The sequence below is a fragment of the Pangasianodon hypophthalmus genome, chromosome 13 (genome assembly GCF_027358585.1).
Source record: "Pangasianodon hypophthalmus isolate fPanHyp1 chromosome 13, fPanHyp1.pri, whole genome shotgun sequence".
In the NCBI taxonomy this organism is placed as follows: domain Eukaryota; kingdom Metazoa; phylum Chordata; class Actinopteri; order Siluriformes; family Pangasiidae; genus Pangasianodon; species Pangasianodon hypophthalmus.
Window position 1 is genome coordinate 11,127,766 of NC_069722.1, and position 21,077 is coordinate 11,148,842.

General features: G+C 39.7%; 1 protein-coding gene across 8 annotated transcripts in view; it reads right to left on the bottom strand.

Annotated features, from left to right (window-relative positions):
* The window catches only part of baiap2a (BAR/IMD domain containing adaptor protein 2a), a 72,575-nt gene that overhangs the window by 31,416 nt on the left and 20,082 nt on the right, over nucleotides 1-21,077 (bottom strand). For 5 of the 8 annotated variants that reach the window (XM_026916572.3, XM_053239123.1, XM_026916570.3 and 2 more), the window contains exons 2-3: nucleotides 15,077-15,152; nucleotides 11,383-11,469 (exon numbers count right to left, since the gene is read on the bottom strand). In XM_026916572.3, the coding sequence (XP_026772373.1) occupies nucleotides 11,383-11,469; nucleotides 15,077-15,152 (163 nt within the window). Of the gene's footprint in view, nucleotides 1-11,382; nucleotides 11,470-15,076; nucleotides 15,513-21,077 lie in introns of those variants that run through there. The other 3 variants (XM_053239124.1, XM_053239122.1, XM_053239121.1) reach the window with 1 other exon arrangement.

The following is a 21,077-nucleotide window of genomic DNA, read 5'->3' on the forward strand; positions in this document are numbered from 1 at the left end:
ATTTAACCAAGAAAAAGGTTTAATAAGGTTTCCATTCACAGAATTTATTATTATATTATAATATCTCTTTGTACTTTATTCCACACTAGAACTGTATACTGGTTGGCGATGCACTGTCCTTTACCGTGCCTATGTCCTGTTTTATTAACTGTTGTACTGTCTTGTGCTTTTTACACACATGCACTTATGTAGCACTTATTTGTGTAGTCCCGTGTAGGTCTGTGTAGTCTTATTTAATTCTGTATAGTCCCAAGTATTTCTGTGTTGTTTTATGTAGCATCATGGTCCTGGACGAACATTGTTTTGTTTCACTGTGTGTAGAGGGTTGAAATGACAGTAAAACCACCTGACTTGACTTCTGTAAGTACATGTTTATGGAAATTTATGGAAGGAGTCTCCAGTCCCAACACTTTGTAACAGCCAGTAAGTTTCAGGACAGAGTACTTGTGTTCTCCAATATCTCTGTAACATGACAAATTTTGGTTTTTGTCTTATTAACTACAATAAAGTGAAAAAGAGAGGCCAGTGATGAAACAACTGTTTATAGCTGTCATAATATAAGTGATAACTGGAACTAACTTGTCACTTGTATGTTCCACAACATTAAATGTAACTATAAATGGTTAACAAGCAATATGTCGTTCATTAATAAATTAAAATTGCAATTGTTGGCTAATCACAGGAGTGCAGGAGGAACAAAAGACTTCTTTACGAGCTTTTCAGGGTGCTAATGAATCACATCACCTCCTCATGGACTATTTTCCATGAGGCACGACCCTGTCTGGTTTTACTTCTACAAAGACAAATATTAATGATAGTGTTATATTTGTATAACAAAGGTAACAAAAAAGCTCAACTTCCTCCATGTTTACCGTGTTACTGCTTATGTCACACACTGAAATGTTGGAATGACAAGTCATTCAGGTCATCAGAAGCTTCTGGAAACTCTATAAATGTATCTAATGAGAGTGGGTTTGAGCAGGTCAATCACCATGACCTACTGGCCTAGTAAGACTCCTCTGAAGTGGCATTACCCCAAGCAACAGAAAGGGAGACAAAAATAGAGCAAGAAATGCTGACGAAATGACAGAACTAAAGCGGGAAAGAGAAAGGAAGATCAAAGAGTCTCTTTCAGACACATTATGTGGGATTGTAGCAATTAAGAGCCGACAGGAATGCCTACATTCAAAATACAGCAGGCACGGTTTTAAGAGTGAAGGTGAGAATGACAGATCCTCACAGCACAGCCTGTGTACCATGACAGAGGGAAGGAGAGAGGGAAGAAGTAGAGCGCATACAACTCTTCTATTGAGAGATGTGCGAGGTGCCAAATGCCAGCGGTGTGACTCTAATGAGGAAGAGAGTTTTACACCAACATGGAATACCAATAAGAGGGAACGAGAGCAGTCTACGGAGAAACGCCTGCAACAAATTCATCTCCTACATACGCATATACACACCCACACCAACATATATGAAACATAAGGACACAGAGTTATGAAGAGAAGTAGGTATAAGAGAGAATGGCAAAAATATCACGTGTCAGCTGGCGGTGCAAGATAAAAGGACATATGTTTTCTGGAAGTATGATGGTTAAGTAATGTTGCTGGAGGACCTCTATAATAATAATGATGACCAATTTACACAGCAATCATACAAATTACAGAGAAAAGAGTGTTTTCACAATGCAGACATCGCCATCACACTGAAGTTCCATGCATACTACCTACACATCGCATCTTTAATCCAAACTAATTGTTTTGAACTTTCTTATAAGCGCTTCTTGTAGGCCCAGCAAGTTGCCCTTGATTATTAGTAGGTTACATGCCCATGCATGCAACCTTTTAAACCTTGTCTATATATTAATATTCTGCATTTTAAACTCAAACAATAATCGTTTTTGGTTTGGTTGAGACACAATGGAAGAGAGAGCTTCCTGGATATGACAGTATCTTTAACGTGTCTACTCGCACAGGAGACACAGTGAGGGGAATTAACTCATCAGGCACTTTTGTTTTTTGTTACTGAATATATTTCCAGTGCATATATCCACTGCACATTTACACACACAATTCCTTTTGACTTTGTACTTATAAATATGAACAAAAAGTATTTATTCATAAAGATGTATTTAAAAAGAAATTAAAAGAGAAAAAGTATTCAGACACCAAAAATTACTAATATTAGTACTTTGTTGCAAAGCTGTTGGCAATTACAGCTTCAAGATGTTTACAGTAAGAAGTAATTTTCTTTTCTGCAGCACTGGGGTTTAACTTTGGCCCCTTTCTCCTGGTGAATCATCTTCAATTCCCCAGTGTTACAGGGGTCTCTCTGAGGAACTCAATCTCAAAATCCTCCATAAATTGTCAATGGGATTCAAGTCAGTAGATTAGCTAGGCCATGCAAGGCCTTCATGGGTTTTTTGACTGTATGATTGGGGTTGATGTCTTGTTGAAATGTCCATGTCTTTCTTTGCAAATTCAGTTTCTTGAGATTAAATTCTTCTCTAATATGTCTCGGTACATCACTCCATTTATGTTTCCTTCAGTGACATGTAGTGCCCCATTACCTTTTGCAGAGAAGCAGCCCCGTGTCATGATGCTCCCACCTCAATACATCTCTGTAGGTATGCTATTCTTAGGATCATAACCCTTTTTTCTCCTAACATGACAAGGCGACTTATTACCAAAGAGCTCTATTTTGTTTCGTCTGACCAGAGTATATTGTTCCAAAAGAGCTCCGATTTGTCTAAATGCTTTTAGATGCACCCTCTGTGTGTCTTTTTTTATCAGAGGAGTTTTTTGTTGCTTTTTGTTCTCTGTGTAACTATTGTTCCTGCTGCATTCAGGGCGTCCTCCAACTCGTGTCAAGTGACAGCTGGCTTCTCTCTCACCTTCCTTATCATTAGTGACATTAAGTGTGTAAATTTTGAAATGGATATATGCACTGGAAGTATATTAAATAACAAAAATAGGTGACTGAATAATTATTTCACCTCATTGTACATTATTAAGGTGGTTTCTACAGATCCTTTTTAGTAGATAAAAGACGAGAATGCAGGAATGCAAAGTCTGAAGAAATAATACTGACAGGATGGATTCAGGCAGGACTAAAATCAGAGATGCAACAGTATTAATTACATTACCCCACCTCCTCATGTAAAACTAAACCAGTCCAAATAGGTCTCGAAAGACAAATTATTTCCCTGCATTCTTTTTTCTATTGTTTAAAAATGAGTAACTCTGAAAAAGTTACACAGAAAGAGACCAGTAAGTGAGAGTTGCAAGAGACAGAATGAGAGAGAGTGTGAAAGAGACGGAGCCAAAAAGACAAAGAGAGAACGAGGGTGCAAGAGAGAGAGGGAGATAAATAGCAGTAATTATGAAGAAAAGGCATCTTTGTAATAAAGCACTACAGGATGAAAAGGAGAAAGGCTCTAATTTTAAAGAGAGGAGTGGTTTATAGCACACTGCACTCAGCAGGAGTTCGTGTCAGGACAAATCACGTGGTTTATTTTTTATATACACACACACATTATATATATATATATATATATATATATATATATATATATATATATATATATATATATATATATGTGTGTGTGTGTGTGTGTGTGTGTGTGTGTGTGTGTATGTATGTGTTTGTTTTTATATGTATTTGCAAAGCATGTGTGTCAAGACTGATTCAACTTCTTGTGTCAAGGAAGCGAATCAAAAACCGGGGTGAGGGACTATATGGGTTTCGCATGCTTTCCCAGCATGCAGCACGCCGCTCAGAAATAGAGCGGAAAGTAGGAGCTCCTGGGACCATGGTGCAGGGCTAATAAAAGAGCCCCACTGCTCTCGTTCCAACCGGGCCAACACTTTCAACTGTATGTGAGACTGAAGGAAGGACACTAATACAGGCGAGACAAGACCTGACAGTGGAAGATGGCAGCAGTCAGCACTCTCTCACTCTTTTTCCCCTCAAACAAGTAAACACCATTTCCCTGCTAACTAACCTCCATTAGTGAGCACTGATCTCCCACTCCTGGCCTACCATAATCCATTAGTCTCAAAAAGCAATTATGTACCTTGACTCATTGCCTCATTCCCCTTTCTCTTACAGTGTAATTATGAGAGACGCACGTTACACACTTAAGCACAAGTGTGCTCCAAAACGCTGGTGCTGCTGCCATAACTCCCTATGCACCACCATGTTATTAGTTAGACTCATGATGCAGACCAGTAGGGGACATGTTTTATATAAAGGACATTAACATAAACCTATTATAAAAAGAAATGCTTATACCACAGCTCAGCAATCTGATTGGTCAGGAGGTTGATTAATATTTTACAACAGTATAATATATATATATATATATATATATATATATATATATATATATATATATATATATATATATATATATATAAAAAATATAATAGTAGTGTCGGCTGTAATTGAGCTCACAAGTTTATATTAACGCACACGTTCTGGTATGTTACTGTTTCTATAGTAACAGCACATACACAGCGACATCTACATAACCTAAGACTAATAATAAACAGATAAAAACATTAGAAAATAACAAAGAAAAATGTCTTATCGTTGATATGACAAATCTTTCTGGTAGGATATGTTTATTTAATATTCATGGAAGGAGTCTCCAGTGTCAGTGCTTCGTAATAGTAAGTCTTCCACTAGTACAGCATCTTCAGGATGCTGTGGTATAAGAACAATAAAACGCTTCAGGATGTGGAGTTATTGGAAAATAACCCATTTTGTCTTCAGGACGCTCCATATCACACTACATTGTAGTTGATTATTTTCCTCTAACAGCACACACCGTCATGTTTTATTCTTTACAGTTTGCTACTCATTTACTATGAGCAGGAGTTCATATGCCATGTTGTGTTTTCAAGGGTGAAAATTTTCATTAGCAGCCAGTGTTGTCTGTTCCCCAGGGCGCAACATTGGTGATACGGTCTCAAAAAAAAAACAGGACATCCCACTTCCCCTAGAGCGGATTTAAAGATGTTTAATAGAAGTGGACAGGGAGCAAAATTGCTTTATGTGCCGTATCAAACAGACGGCTGACATCAAAAACAAGTGGCAAATCTGACTTTAATGAGCGCGAGACAGAGCCTCATTTTGAGCAGCTTTGTTCTCATGGTAACCGCATGTGGGTTCCTCTTCGCTTTCAGAGGATTCATGAGAGCAGAAAGCCAGAATTTATCATTGGTTATGGAGAAACTGAAAGATTGACTGGAGGAATGAATAGGGTGATGAGTCTTCCCATATTTCCTATAGCAGTCCTATATTTGAGTTTTGTTGTCCCAATTCATTCTCCAGAATTGATCCTGTATTCCCCCAGGGAAGGCTTTTCCATTTTTGGAACACGAGTGCATACCACAGTATACTGTATGCGAAATTACCAAAAATATTAACCCTTTGTACACATATAATTATTTCTTGCCGTGCGTGAACAGGAGAGATGCTACGCTCCAGAAAGGTATGAGTGCCAAACTAGCATTTTTAAGCATAACAGGAAGAAATTGTAGCAGGATGTGTTTACTTTCATCTAATGAAGGCAAAATGATTCCTCAGATCTGGACACCCCCAAGATCATTTGTTAAATGAGGAGATCTACAGTTTCTCTTGATTTTAGCAAACACCATGATGTAACTCAACTACAGTTGCATGAGGTATCGAAACACTAATCCGACATTGCATTGTCAGCAGGCAAATCAGATAAACATTATCTTAAGTATATAGCTAATTAATTTACCATTTCCCATAATCTGCATAACATTATGTAGATATTCACACCATAAAAATGTGCTGTGTCCGAAATGGTCTCCTACTCACTGCTCTCTACAGTGGAACATCAAGAACACTGCATACAGCATTCATTCAAAATTAATCAACATAAGATCAAACCTAAGCACATTAAAGGATCCGAGAGGACTACAGACAGAACATTTCTGATTATGTGTGACTTTTGTAAAGAAATGACTTTACGAAACAATTTATTTGTAAAAAATTATAAGGGGAAGTATGAAAGGATGTTGCCATAGTAACTGGCCATATTTCTCAGAGACAGATGGGGGTGTGCATGAATTGAACCAAACAACGCAGTGCATTTTGGGTATTTTGAGACCAATAGTGTAGAGTATTTGTACACTACCTACTACGGGGCATTAGGGGATTAAAACACTGCACTGGATATTCTCCAGGTTTTTGGACAGCACTACAAAATGGGAAAAAGTGCACTATATAGTGAATAAGGCACAGTTTTGAACATAGCTTTGGTTCCTATAAAGGGTACATTTAACATTTATTTTTATGTATATACATGCAAGAAATAAACCAGTGGCTCATTATGCACATTGTAACTTGCCTCATGGGTACCTACAGGTTCTAATACATGATTTTAGAACACATAAGCTGAAATCATATTTGAGTATCTGCTCAAAAATATGGAAATTTCGCTCTATTCTGAGTTTTAAATGGTCAATGATTTCAACGTGCCAATTGCCTATATAATAACTGGTTATACTGACATTTTTCCAGAGCACTGTAACTGGAAATTGGATCTGCTATATGTTACTGCTTCCCTATAAAGTGTTTTATTTAGCGCAAGCTACATGTATAGTAACGAGTGAACAATAACTGGGGAAGCGATTTTAGATACGTGTAATACTACATGCTCTACCCTAACCCTGCATCCAGTAACAGCGGCAAGTGATGAAGTGACATTGCAGCAAGTGACACAGGAGTTGAAATTTTCTCAAATTAGTTAACTGTAGTAGTAGTTAGTAATAATGTAGTAAATGTAGTAATGTAATGTAGTAAAGTGATATATCAAAAAAAAAATGGCTCAAGTAATTCCTTGGATAGGGCACATGTGGGCACAACTTTTAGTTCCTATCTGCAGTTAGTTCCCATTTATGGGTTAATAACCAAAAAATAGAAGAAAAAAACTATAACTATGGTTTCTTATCCTGTTATATACAATGTCTCATTATATGTAGAGATGTGACAAAATATAGAGATGGGAAGGAAGCAGCGGAGATCACTGATGCCTCTGCTGAGTGTATGTAACTACATTTTGTCACCTAAATTTTGGTTACTACCATTTCTGGACAACGCATGCCCAACAGTAGTGGTTGCTACATGCCCACATACACTATATTGCCAAAAGTCTGTGGACACCTGACTATCACACTCATATGTGGTTGTTGAACATCCCATTCGAGATTTAATCCCCTTGTTGCTGTTATAATAACCTCCATTCTTCTGGGAAGGCTTTCCACTAGATTTTGGAGTGTGGCTGTGGGGAATTAATGCACTAAGAGCATTAGAGAGGTCAGGCGAGAAGGCCTGGAGCAAAGTCTGCATTCCAGTTCATCACGAAAGTGTTCAGTGTGGTTGAGGTCAGGGCTCTGTGCAGCTGACTTGACTTCTTCCACTTCAACCATGGCAAACCATGTCTTTACGGAGCTCACATTGTGTAGAAGGACATTGTTATGCTGGACCAGGTTTGGGTCTCTTATTGCAGGGAAGGGAAATTGTAATGCTACAGCATACAAAGACATACTATATAACTGTGTGCTGCTAACTTTGTGGCAACAGTTTGGGGAAGAGCCTCATATGGGTGTGATGGTCAGGTGTCCACATACTTTTGGTCGTACAGTGTAACTATAACAGACAGGGTGAATGCAGGATAAGGCTTCGTTAGTGGACATGAACCCTGAAAAAGTATGCGTGAAACCATTCCATGTTTTCCTGTAAATGTAAAGCTTCTTTTGTTATTGCCATTCTTTGTAGCTGATTTATGGTAATAAGGATCAGTGCCATTAATTATACATTTTAGCTCAAAGTTCAGTTGGTATTGTTAATGGGTTTCTGCTGGTGCTGCTCGTTTTATACAGGGCGTGTCTACTAACTCACCTAATAAGGATGTCAGATGACAAGTGTGGAGTCTAATAAAGGTAGTTAGACCCCCATCACCCTCCTCATCCCTGTGTCTTTTGTTATATCCAGAATTAAAAAAAAAATGCAAAACACGCCCTTCATGGTACAATAATGTAATAATTCAAAATAAGAACATAAAGCTCCATTCCATGTAACTAGTGCAATGGCTATGATTCAAACTGGACACAAGACCCGGACTTTCGAGAGACAAGATGATGGATAGACAAGCAGAACATAGTACAACCTTGTTAGATGTATAGTAGCAGGCAGAGAGAGGGGACGGTGAGCTATGATATGTTACCTATCAGTGGTCCAATTACTGTCCACACTGCTGGCTGTGCCAGAATGATGTAAGAGGTGAACTGAGACAGAAAGACAGAGATAGAGAGAGAGATAGAGAGAGAGAGAGAGAGAGAGAGAGAGATAAAGCGAGAAGGAGCTTGGAGGGTTTGAGTGGGTGGGACAGTGACAGAGCGATCATTATCCTAAACAGCACAGTGTGTGGGGGAGTGTGTGGGAGTTAGGGAGGAATAGAGCAAGAGAGCAAAACACATACATAAACACAAAACTCGTCTGATTCGGTTTAGAATGAAGAGCCGTGTACACCCAAGGACGTTTTCTGAACGCACAATGCTTGCACAAGCATCTACGTGACTGAGTGCACTTGTCAGCGTGTGAAAGAAAGAGGGGGGCATCGGGAAATAATCGAAAGAGAAGGAAAGTGAACAAAAGAGAGAGAGAGAGAGAGAGAGAGAGAAGCACAGCATCATGTGTAGGTGGAAAGCATTTACAGTTGGGCTCCAACTGAACCCCTGTGGCTTTCTCACTGAGTGCATAACACACACGTAAGACTGGCTGCACACTGCCAAGATTGACAGAAACATGCATCTCTGTAAGACAGCAGCACAGTGAGCGGCCACACGAGAGACAAAAGCACGCAATTTAACAACAAATCATTAACCTGGCGCTCTTTCTGAAGGACAGCAGCCATGCAGCGAGTGTGTGTGAGAGAATGTGTGTATATCTGAGTACAATGTGAGAAAAACAAAAGTTGAGAGTGAAGTGATGTAGCAACTACCAATGGGACTGAGGGACGGAGTGAGGGAAGTGGCGCCCAGCACGCTAATACCACAAACCTGAAGCTTGGCCATCGCATGCAGTAGGGCTATCAAAACTGTATTATATTTACATATCTGAAGGCTGCTTTTAGTCACCTCATGAGAGTTTCCTAAACTTTTTAGCCATACCTTTCTGTAACCTTGATGTAAGAAAATGTCCATGAAAAAATAAATTCCATTTATTAAATATTTAATTTTAGTACTTAATTATGAATTACTTAAACCTAGTACTCATTTGGAATTTGTGGAATTTTGGCTAACCTTTTTATAAATGGCTTAAGTAAAAATAATTACACAATTATTAGGCTTATTAATATACCACATACTATAATACAAATGACAGTTAAATCATTAATCACAACTATTCATGTTAATCACAGGCTAAATTCTGTGAATGGGCCTTAAATTTACATGTGTATTACATAAAAACAGAAGGTACAGCTCTTGTCTGTGAACGAATGTTAACATTGTGTAGCGCTATCTGCTTGCTAGCTAAGTGACAAGTTAGTGAGTAGCATTAGCATAGATACAACCTCAAGTTAATGCTACATGTTTTCTCAAGAATCACATGTCCTTGTAAGCTGAAATTGCCACATTTTCCAGGGAACAAGCTAGGCAACATTTTACATTTATATTTTATACTGGCAGCCTGGAGGGAAAATACTTTCTGTATGTGACCAAGGACGCTTCTTCACTGAATCATTGTTTTTTTTTTTTTTTAATGAAAAAAAAAATAAATCATCTGTCTCAGTCAGTGTCAACCTGAATGTAACATCTGACTGCTATCATGTAAAAAGTCACTTCACTTCAGAAAGAACATAACGCAGCAAAGGGAAAGTACATTTGTGTGCTTACAGATTTACTCACATTTCTGTTAAATACATATATCCAGATTTTGTTCACATTAAATCAGTAATAAAAATGTATTTTGCTAGCCACCTCTCCATATGGCAGTGCGCATGTGATTTTGTGTTGTGTAAGGTCAGGGTTTCAGGCCGGGAGGTGATCAGGAAAGTTTTAACTCCAGGGTGTGGACCACTCTTTGTGGAAAAACACAACTGCTATTGTCCTGTCATTATCCTGACCACACACACACACGCACACACATCTAAAATGTATCTAAGTGCTTCAGATGTGCTTTATAAGTGGTTTCTACCCCACATTGAATACTGTATGTTGTGTGTACACACACCCACACGCCCACACACGCGGATGTCTTCATTAGACAATAATGAGTCATTCCACAAGAGAACTTTGGGAACATGCTGGTACACACAGCTTAAAGAGGCTAGTCACAAGCTCAGCAGGGCATCGTCGCTCAGTCATACCTCTGAAACCAGGCAGTGGTAAAGAATAATTACACAGGGACAAGAAACTGAACATCACTGTGACCTGAAAAGTGAGCAAGACTCTGTGCAAACGCGAACATGAATTGTATAACGTGATGGGTGTTGCAGGACCTGTAATGAGTCACTGACTGAGCTGTATGCACAAGGAAGAAAATAAAAGGAGCAAAAAGGAAAAGGAAAGAAAAGTGCAAGAGAGCGAGAATGAAAAATCAAGTGCTAATTGGCTTTTCAGAGTTTAAATGAAAAACTGGAATAGAGTCGGAATATTGCCCCATGAGAGGCGTTTTAAACCTGAAATCACCGGCTGCCAGTCTGACAAGGTGCCTCCAGAGACCTGATTGTGCAGATGTGGCTTTCTTTTATGGAAAGAAGCCACGATGAGTCCAAACTCTCAAATCAGAATCTCGCCCACACTCAGTGACAGCCGGGAAATGAGAAAGTTCACTCAAACCTCTAAATGTTCAGTCAGTGGGAGAGTGGATCAGGCTGTGAATACGAAATGATCGTTGTGGACCTGACAAGCAAACAGGGTATGAGTAACATTCCTGAGGTCAAAAGTATACAAGCTAAACAGAACCAAAGCAACACTAAAGTATTGGAAAGGTCTTTCTGTGGGGGAAAATAACAAATTTTGGTCTCAAATGGTGTCAAATCTCCATTTTCTCTTTTTAAACTAATTGATATATGACTGAATTACAATACAGCATCAGGAGATTTGCAGCCATTTCATCAACCCCATCACCTCCACCTCCATCCCACACCCACAGATGAATGCACAAATATCAGCATACGAAAGCGTTTTTCAAAGAGCAAAGTTCATTCTCAGCAGACCTGACATTTCTGCCCAAGCATAAACAGCTAAGCAGCATTTCATACCATGTTTTGATTTGTCTAATTGCGTGTTTTCAGGCTCATGGCCCAGTGAGACAGGAGAGACAAACAGAGAGACTTACCGAGGTCTTTGGATCCCTGGCTCTCGCTGGCCAGCTCACCCATCCTCACCAGAGCGTCGAAGTAGCCCTTGGCTGCAAATGTCACAGCTGCAGAGGAAACACAGTCACGGTCAGAGCGTGTAACAAGGTCAGAAATAATACGCGCTAATAGTCAACTTCATTATTCCACTTCCTGCTGGTTGTGTGAAAGTACTGCTGATGTAAACACATTACTGCTCTTCATCACCCTGCTGGAATTGCTGCTCAGCCTTGGCAGTGCACAAGACAAGCATACAACTCAGCACTCAGCTTTTAAAGGAAGGATATTTAATGACTGCACAGATCTCTCACGCACACAGACGCACACAGACGCACACAGACGCACACAGACGCACACAAACAAAAGCAAAAACAGAAGCACACACAACACATGCACAATCAGAAAAGCATACACAGGAGCACAAATACACAAACACCTCACACAAACACAGCCTCAAACACCACACTATCACACAAGCGTACACACACAAAACACACACAAACACAGCCTCAAACACCACACTATCACACAAGCATACACACACAAAACACACACAAACACAGAATCAAACACCACACACACACACACACATACGCACAAACCCCCCCCCCCCCCCACACACACACACACACACACACACAAACATACCATACACACACATATACATACACACACACACACACACACACTGCATGCCTCATTAATCAACAAATTGTCAACCTGAGAGATGAGAAACAATAGATCATCATTACTGCACAAAAAGAGACAAAAAGACAGAGTAATCAGTTGTGTAGTGCTATGCTGAGAGTCGTACTGGCTGACTGATGTGTGTGCGATTCATACACAACATTGTTCACACTACAGAAAGCCTTTTCCTGCCTCGCTCAGTTGCTCAGCCCAGCTCCTCATCCTCCTCCCTGTACTTTCAAGTCAGTAGAATTGTAATTTGCATGTATTGCATCAATTCACTATGAGACACACTGCTCACGTTCCACGAAGGCTAGACGACTACAGCGGGTCACTGATCAGACTGGCCAGCTGTGCCTCCGTCTATATCAAAAGTAGGGCAGGCACCGTCGCTCTTTCTGCCACTGTGGGTGTGTGCGCAATTGTTCAGAACTCATCTGGTAGAGAATTATGCTGAAATGCTTCTCGACAGATGGGACCACTGCCTGCGGATAGCTGCAAGTCCTCCTCTGGAAGAGGCTCTCTGAATCGGTGCTAGCAGCTGGAGAGCGCCACATGTTCATATGCTGCATTAATTAAATCATAATCTATAACAGCCCATCAATTCGCAGGATCATCTCTACAAATTTCCCTCATTTCTTTCCCAAACACATAAGGGGAGCCCCTCTTGGCCGCCTCCTTCTGCTAAAGGCTCCAAAATCAACAACGCACATACTGAGTAGTGATTAGCTGACAGCGCATCTGAACACTTGGAAGATCAGGAGTAATCTTCTTTCAGTCTTTATCCCTCAGCCTCAGAGTGGCCTGACATTAGGCTCAGGGTCCATGGGTCTCTTACTTTAAATTGCTCTTTTAAAGCCAGAGTACATGAACCAGACCATCTTCTTAAATGGTAACCTGACATGACCTTGAGTTTTCTCACTCCTCTGGTGACACTCTGCTCTAGATCTGGGTGCTGGGTGCCATATGTAGTAAAGTGTGCAGCAGTGGGGCCATAAGGAATGGAGCACCCACTTATTCTCCTGCAGTACGTCTTTCATGGACCAATCCACTGAGGAGCGCTAATGCTCCCAGAGCTCTTTGGAGGGATTTATCCTCCTGTGTGGGACTTGTAGGTGACTGTTTATAGCTTGGAAAATCAAACTAATCATTTGCTAATCTATATATAGGTTAATATTAATGTACTCATCTCATATTTTATCATTTCTGTAGTAAAATGCTCCACATACTCCAATTCTAATAATAACTGGATGGAAAAAAAAGAGTGTTATTTAAACAAAGAAAAAAGGATAATAATCATTATGATGAAATTTTCTGTAAGGAGACGTTTATTTCACACTTATGAGAGGGGTCTCGGGTGGCACGGCTTTGGAACAGTCAGTAGGTTTTTTCAAGCTGCACTTTATGTCTTATTAACTTCAAGAGAGAGAAAAAAAAAGAGAGCTATTGAGAGAGCAACTGTTTACAGTCGTTATAATACAACATTAAATATAAATAAAAAAGTATGATGTGTCATTCTTTAATAAAATGAAAATTCATAATCAATGCTTTGGTATGAGAGGAATACAATATTTCAGAACATGCTGTTATTGGAAAATCATCCACCAACCTTCCAGCACACACTGTCATGTTTTATTTCTTACTTATCTTCCTGAAAGGGAAGTCTTTCTGATATGAAGAATCCTGCAGCAATCGCTTCCCTCTGAACCTTCGTGGACTCGACTACTGCAGGTTATGAAATTTATATCTTTGATTCTGTGTTTGCACCTGACATCAAGACAAATTCCTAGTACTGTAGAGTGTCCTTTACTGTACCTGGCAATAAATTGTTTCTGATTCTGATTCTGAAATGGTATTTGCAGAATAGTAGATTTACAGTTTCATATTTTGTGATGTTAAAATGATAATCTGTGATAATTAGGGATAACATGGCTTGTTTTTCTTTGCAATATGAGGACTAAGTAATGATTCAGAATTTCACTGACTGTCTCAGTTTCAAAAATGAAATTTGTGGCAGAACTCTACAAGGCACCACAGTGATGTTGCATGGGGAAAAAAACTGTTCAAAAATTGATCTTTTTTATTTATAAAAAAAATTACATTGTATTTACATTTATATAAAAGAAGGGGGGGGGAAATCTGTTTTTTTAATCAATTTAAGATTTTAAAGATGAAGTACAAAATTTTAACATGAAATCAGCTGCTTCGGGTCAGTTTGTAATGTTTTTTTTGTAAGATTTTGTAAGATAATTTTGTTAAACAAACAAAAAAAAAAAACCCAAACACAACATAAAAGATACTGTGATATCCATGATCTCAGAACAGCATTTATCGTCATATCGCCCAGCCTTAGGCGGTGTTTATCAAAGACTGCGCTGAAAACACCTGCCCTATTTCTCTCATGCCAGAGAAAAACCTTGCACAATAGCATATGAGATTATTTCTCACTAGAGAAAACGCCAATTTAATATTACATCACAGAACTACAGCTTTACTTCAATACAGGTCTATTCATCATTCTCAAAGGTACCGTATTCCAAGAGCTGCTCGTCATTATATCAGAGATTAGGAGAAGTAAATTAGCCGGAATGGAAATGTAGACACCAGTGGCTGATTATCTGGATCTTAAAAGCTCAACTGAAACAAAAAGTCCTCATGGCCCCATTACCGTGCATCCATTGACTAAATATCACTTTCTCAGACATGTTGTATGCATCATTTTCAATCTGAAAGGCCTCCAGAGAATGTGTTTGTGTCTTTCTCTAAACAACACTGTGGTACTGAAGGTACCAATGGCTGGGCTAGAGCTGATAAGGCTGACTGTGGTCATTGCGAGTGGCAGGATGATAAATTGAATGGCGCTGTTGTCATGATGGTCTTTAAAAGAAGTAGCGCGAGCAGGAGGTGAGAGGCAGGAGGCGCTGGCTGGCTGCCCAGAAGGAGCGGCTAAATGAGGACAGAATGGGAGAAAATGGGTGCCGTACTTACTGGAGAGAGCTTTCTCATAGTTCTTCCCCATGGCAACAAAGTTCCGCAAGCAGGGGTTGAACTGCTCCATGATGGTCTGAAAAGCAAAGGGAGAAAGGATTTGCTTGTCAGTAATGGTAACAGCAGCACTAGAATTAACACACATGAAAATTTCATGGCTGATCAGTATACCGTTGGAGGTACATGTGCATACAGGCATACTGGCTCTGTCCTAAATTCAAGAATTCAGATTTTTTTTTGTAGTTTTTACTAGAACAGCTTTAACAGATACATCCTCAGTGTCCAAAGAATTGTGGCAACAATGCAAATATGGCTGGGATGCAAGAGGAATGCAAGACTGTAATAAAAGAATGCAAAAAGGTAACTAAATCTCTGATATACAGCTACAGGTCTTATTCAGCATCTTCAATTCAATTCAATTAAATATATAATGCTTTTAACAATATACACTGTCACAAAGCAGCTTCCCAGAAATCCGAAAGTAGATTTATATTTAGATCCCTAATGAGCAAGTCAGAGGCGGCAGCGGCAATGAAAAAACTCCCTGAGAAGACAAGAGGAAGAAGCCTTGAAGGGAACCAGACTCAAAAGGAAACCCATTAATCATTATTCTTTCACATTTGTATACTAATAAAGTCAAACAATGCTAAGAGTGTTAAAAGGATGTTCTGTATGAGCATCATGGACTTTATGATTACAGCAGCAGACCTTAGGTACAAGTCTACAGTATCCAGGTGAAATTATCCACTAAGGAAAGGGTGAGATTTGAGCACAGACATGTTTGAATGAGCAGGATCTGCTCATATTCCTCCCCATTACACATTCTATTACACCTCAACCCCACTGCGCATTGTTTCTATAGGCATCATGCTATTTGTTATGTCTGTTCCTGACTGCGGGGGTGGAAGATAGAGAAACCTACAGCTGGCTTTGATCCAATTTCCTCCGCCTTGAGAAAGGTGTTGTTTGAGAGATAACAAGACGGATGTTTTTACGCTTAACATTTATGTTAAAGTGCCTATATCTTGCGAAGTGGAAAAGGCTAAAAGAAAAAAATCTCTAGCGCCATTCTAAAAGTGACCAACATAAAAACACCCCTTCATGTAATTGTTGAAGTGAAGCTCAGTTGTGCAGGCACCTGCCATAACACTCACAGCTCCGTCCCCTTTCCCTTCAGGCCTTTCTCCAAATAGAGCGGCAGCAGTACCAGGGCCGCAGGGTTAACCAACTTCCAGAGCTGAGAATACAGCGCACTGCTCTGTTCCTCCCTCTTGCCCCCATTCTCAGGCTTTGTCAGACCTACCACAACAGCTAGATCAATTCCTCTGTATTCTTCGGTACCTCCTTTCTTCCTTCTCTTTACCATCCGAATGGAACAAGTGCTGCAAACACACTCATCCCTGACATGGCTGAAGTCCTGATCTTCCCTGTGTGAGGTGAAGGTCAGCTGTGGGACCCACTGGGGTTATTTTTTATCAGGCAACTTCATTGAGATTTTGGAATGAACGACAGTACACAGGCGGTCTCTGGACTCTAGTAAGTAGTCTAGTAAGTACTACGTTCAAAATTCTATGCATACAACAAACACCTCATTTTAATACAAAGATTTGTCCCCGATTTGGTCATCTGCCAACTCCTACCCACCATCCAGCTATCTCCAATCAAACAACAGCTACCAACTGGGGAGGATGAAGGCTAACGTGCTGAGACACGTGAAGCCAGCCAACCACATCTTTCCAAACTGCTGCGTCACTGGGCAACACAACACACTCGGAGCTCAATCTGCCCTCTTCCGCATACATGAGCTCACAAACGCATCTGATTGGCTAGTGTTGGGCTGTTAGCTGTTAGTGATAGGTTGTTGTATCCTTGGGATTTGAACTAGCGATCTCCCGAGGATAGGGTAAACGCTTTTTTGTTGCGCCTCTCTTGTTTTGATCCCTTATTTGAGCCCTTATTGTAGGTCTCAGTCACGCATGTTGTGCTTGATCATTACTAGGTCACATGACCATTACATGCACTGTCTATATTTAATTGTTCTGCGAGTTCTTTAACTCACTCAATACTTTGTTTCCGGTTTAGTTTCAGCAGGGGAACAAGAGTAACACGAAAGAAAAAAAAAAAAACAGCACAATCTTTCCAGATGCATACATGCACAGTCCGTAAAAAAATTCCTGACATGACAGATTCAGAAGTATGCCACATATGACATATTTGTATATTTGCAAGTGACATGACGGATATTTAGCCAAAAGTTTTAGGAAACAAAGGTTTCAATAGACTAAAAGTAGATCAGGAACTACACAGTGTACTTCTGTCACTGAAATTCAAGCGATGTTTGTTCTCACAGCCTTAAAAGAAAAAAAAAAAGATTATTTTTCATGATGATGTTTTGAAAGGAGCAAGTTGTTACACTGGAAAAAAAAAAAAACTTAAATGTAGGCTATAAAAACTAAGAAGTGAGATGCATCAAGATGTATATAGAATCAAATTACGAATGCCCTGAATCGAAATCAAATCAAGTCGCAAGGTCCCTAGAGATTCCCACCCCTTATAATATGGCTTTTCAATCGAGTGGTTAAAAAATGCCAAACCCGAGCGGAGATTTTTGTGCAACGCTGATTTTGTGAATGCAGGCATGCAGAGGGCCACAACAGAACAGAAATAGATTGTAAACCTGAGTGCTAGCTGCATCATTAGTACATGTCGATGGGTTGAAAAATAGCAGGTCAAAACCCATATTGGATATGGGGAGCAGAAGATAGATTTGAGCCGAATGGAGCTGGCTGATTTAGGTCAGGTATTTATAGATACTAGAATACTCGGTGCTGCTAGTTTATTTTAATTTTTTATAATGCAGGTTTCATTAACAGAGGCGTAATCACAAACACAGTGGCCTGTGATGAAGGGGTAGAGCTTACTTACTGTGGGCATGATAGCAGGTTCATTCCTCTCTGCCTTAATGGACCAGAGAGCAAGGTCACCTTGAAGTTTCTGCAAAGCTCGGTAAGTGGGTCTGGCCCTGACGGAGACGAAGAAGCCTGGAATGGCTCAGCAAATCAGCACACTGAGGAGAGTGCTTGAACATGGTAGAGAAAAGGATCCTGGATAAAACACTTGTCTGATGCTGGATTCAGACTCCCCCTGAATGACCTTCTTGCGCAGACGTTCTTACCACATCTTATAACTTGCTTAATGTTGACATCAAATCTGAGTGTAAAGGAGATACTACTGAATATTTTTTGGACTTTGGGATACTTTCTAATGTTAGATCAGGAGTGGATATGCTTATTTCTATATATTTCTGGCAGATTCCGAATCATCTGTTATGAGATGGTCATTACCATAACAACAACAATCCTTTTAAATTAAGATAAGTTTTTACTAATGGGGAAATTAAAGTAGTACAGAAGATACGAGCAGCATTACAGGAAGAATAGTGAGGTAGAACATCTGTATACCTGCTCAATCATGTGGCGCAGAGCAATGCATTAAATCATGCAGATACTTCAGTTAAGTCAAGAACTTCACTTAATGTTCCCATCAAACATCAGAACCAGGTGGGCTGGTCTGAGTATTTCAGAAACCACTGATCTCCTGGGTTTTTCATGCACAACAGGCTCTAGAGTCTAAACAGAATGGCACAAAAAGACAAAAAAAAACATGCACTTAGAAACAGTTCTTGGAGCAAAAGTGCCTTGTTGATGAGAGAGGACTGAGGAGAATGGCCAGACTTGTTCGAGCTGATAGGAAGGCTATGGTAACTCAAATAACCACTCTTTACAACCGAGGTGAGAATAAATGCATTGTGTGATTGTAAAGATGAATATAACAATAGCTGCGTCTTAATATGTTAAGTATTTAACATATTTAACATATCATGTTTAATTGCTTGTGTTTATAAATAATTTTCATCTCTGCACAGCGTTATCCAAATGCTATTATTAAAGAGACATTGTGAAGGCCACGGTAAAATTGCTCTTTATGTGATATTTACCTAACGTTCAGCAGCAAGGATGCTCATCTTGTTGAAAATCCAGAAATTAATTCAGTAAATTATCAATCAGTAACCCAGATATATTACCATTAATCATCTTCAGATGTTACCAACATTAAGAACCGCTGCCTGGGAAAACTGCCCAAGAAGTCACTTTCTTTTTTTCTCTGTATATTTTTTCCCCTCACTCAATGTCTGATGCTGCGCCAACTTTATTTTGCAATCAAAATGTTCGTTTAATGTACATCCCACTGCCTATTCAACCTTTTAAGCAGATTAACATGACTAATATAAACTGTGTTTAGACAGATGTACATTTTTTTGCACCATGTGCACACTGTAACTCAAACACACGCATGTGTATGTGCACATTCCGATAAGTAAAGTCAAACGATACAAAAGTTTACTTCTTTTTCTTCTATGAGCAAGGATAGACAAATCAGTAGCCTGGGTGCCCAGGCTGATTTCATGTCCAGGCTACTAATTTGTCCATCCAGGGTCTCATTTTCATTTTCATTTTTGTAGTTGCTCAGCAGATAATGGGGTTTAACAACGAGAAAATGAGAAACCCCACTCCTTACTGCATTTCACAAAATAAGCTGTGAATTTTCATTTGGAAAGTAGGCTATGTTTAAACTTAATGCACTTCAAGGTGTTGTGACGCACCCTAAATGCTGCAACTATAGCATGAGCTTCAGTCAAGGCAGACGGGAGACCAATTTTTATTAACCGGAGTAATTAGCATGCATGGATTGCAGATTATCTTTTCTGAGGCAGGAACATGCAGGCATGTAGAAGTACTGATTTTTGGTATGTCCACCCCCGATAAGGATAGTTCCATCATTTCCGATTGGCGTAAACTGGTTTACTTTTTTCTGATTGACGTATATGCACAAGCATTTTCTATTCTAATTCAGCTACCAGTAGAACTATTAGGCTGTATGTAAATGTACATATTATTAGAGTGCTGTATAAAATAAACCATCACCTAAAGTCACAATGAGCAATATGAATACTAATGAAACCCCAGACAGTTCTCTAGAACAAGGGGGGAAAATTTAGAAATCGAGAAATCCCACAGCGTACCTCAGGATCAGCCTGAATATTAATGAGACCAATGACAGTTCTCAAGAATAATGGATAAAAGGCATTGAGAAGTAGCACAAAGTACATGATGGTCATGTATTTTTAAAGAGGTTCAACACGAATTTCTTTGACATGAGCTAAAATGATTATTGTGGGAATACCACATGCTGGATTTTATTTTTTTTTAATGGGACTCAATAGGTGTTGACATTCTTCGAGTCATTACATATTCATCATTAGCTCAGCCTGATATCAAATAAAAGGCAGTAATGTGAAGAGAAGGAAAGCGTGTGCCAGTCAAAACAGAGATAAGTAGCACTTCAATAAATCTCCCCGCCAGATGAAAGACCCCTCCATGTCCGCAGGGGGCGGCGAGGACTTGAAGGTCTTTTTCTCCCTCTTCTTCCTCCCTCTTAGGTTTGCCACTAATGCTTTTCTCTCAGTCCTTCTCTCTAGAAACAAGCTGCATGCAAAATGCTACAGTTTTAACAAGCTTTATAGGAGGAAGAAGAAGGAAGAGAAGAAGAGAGAGCGAGAAGGTGGGAGGTTTACATAACAGCCAGCAGACTCCATGGCAGTTCTCCTGTTATATGCTCATAGAAACGCACTGGGCTTCGGTTAGAACAGTGAGGGGGGCGGCAGCCGCGCTCCGCTCCCTGCTGAACAAGATGTGCAAACACACTCGCGCTCTTTAACAAAGAGCATCATTATCTCTCCCAGAACATTTGCTGGCATCACCATGGCTAAAAAACAGTTTCATGTGACATAGGTGTAATATGAATTCCACGAGCTTATGAATCAAATGTGCTATAATTCAAGGCGAGCTTAAGGGGAGGAGGTGGAAGCAGCGTTTTATTCTCCATATTTTGTCAGTGCTGCTAAATTTATCATCTATCCCAGTCCTCTTGTGCTACATCT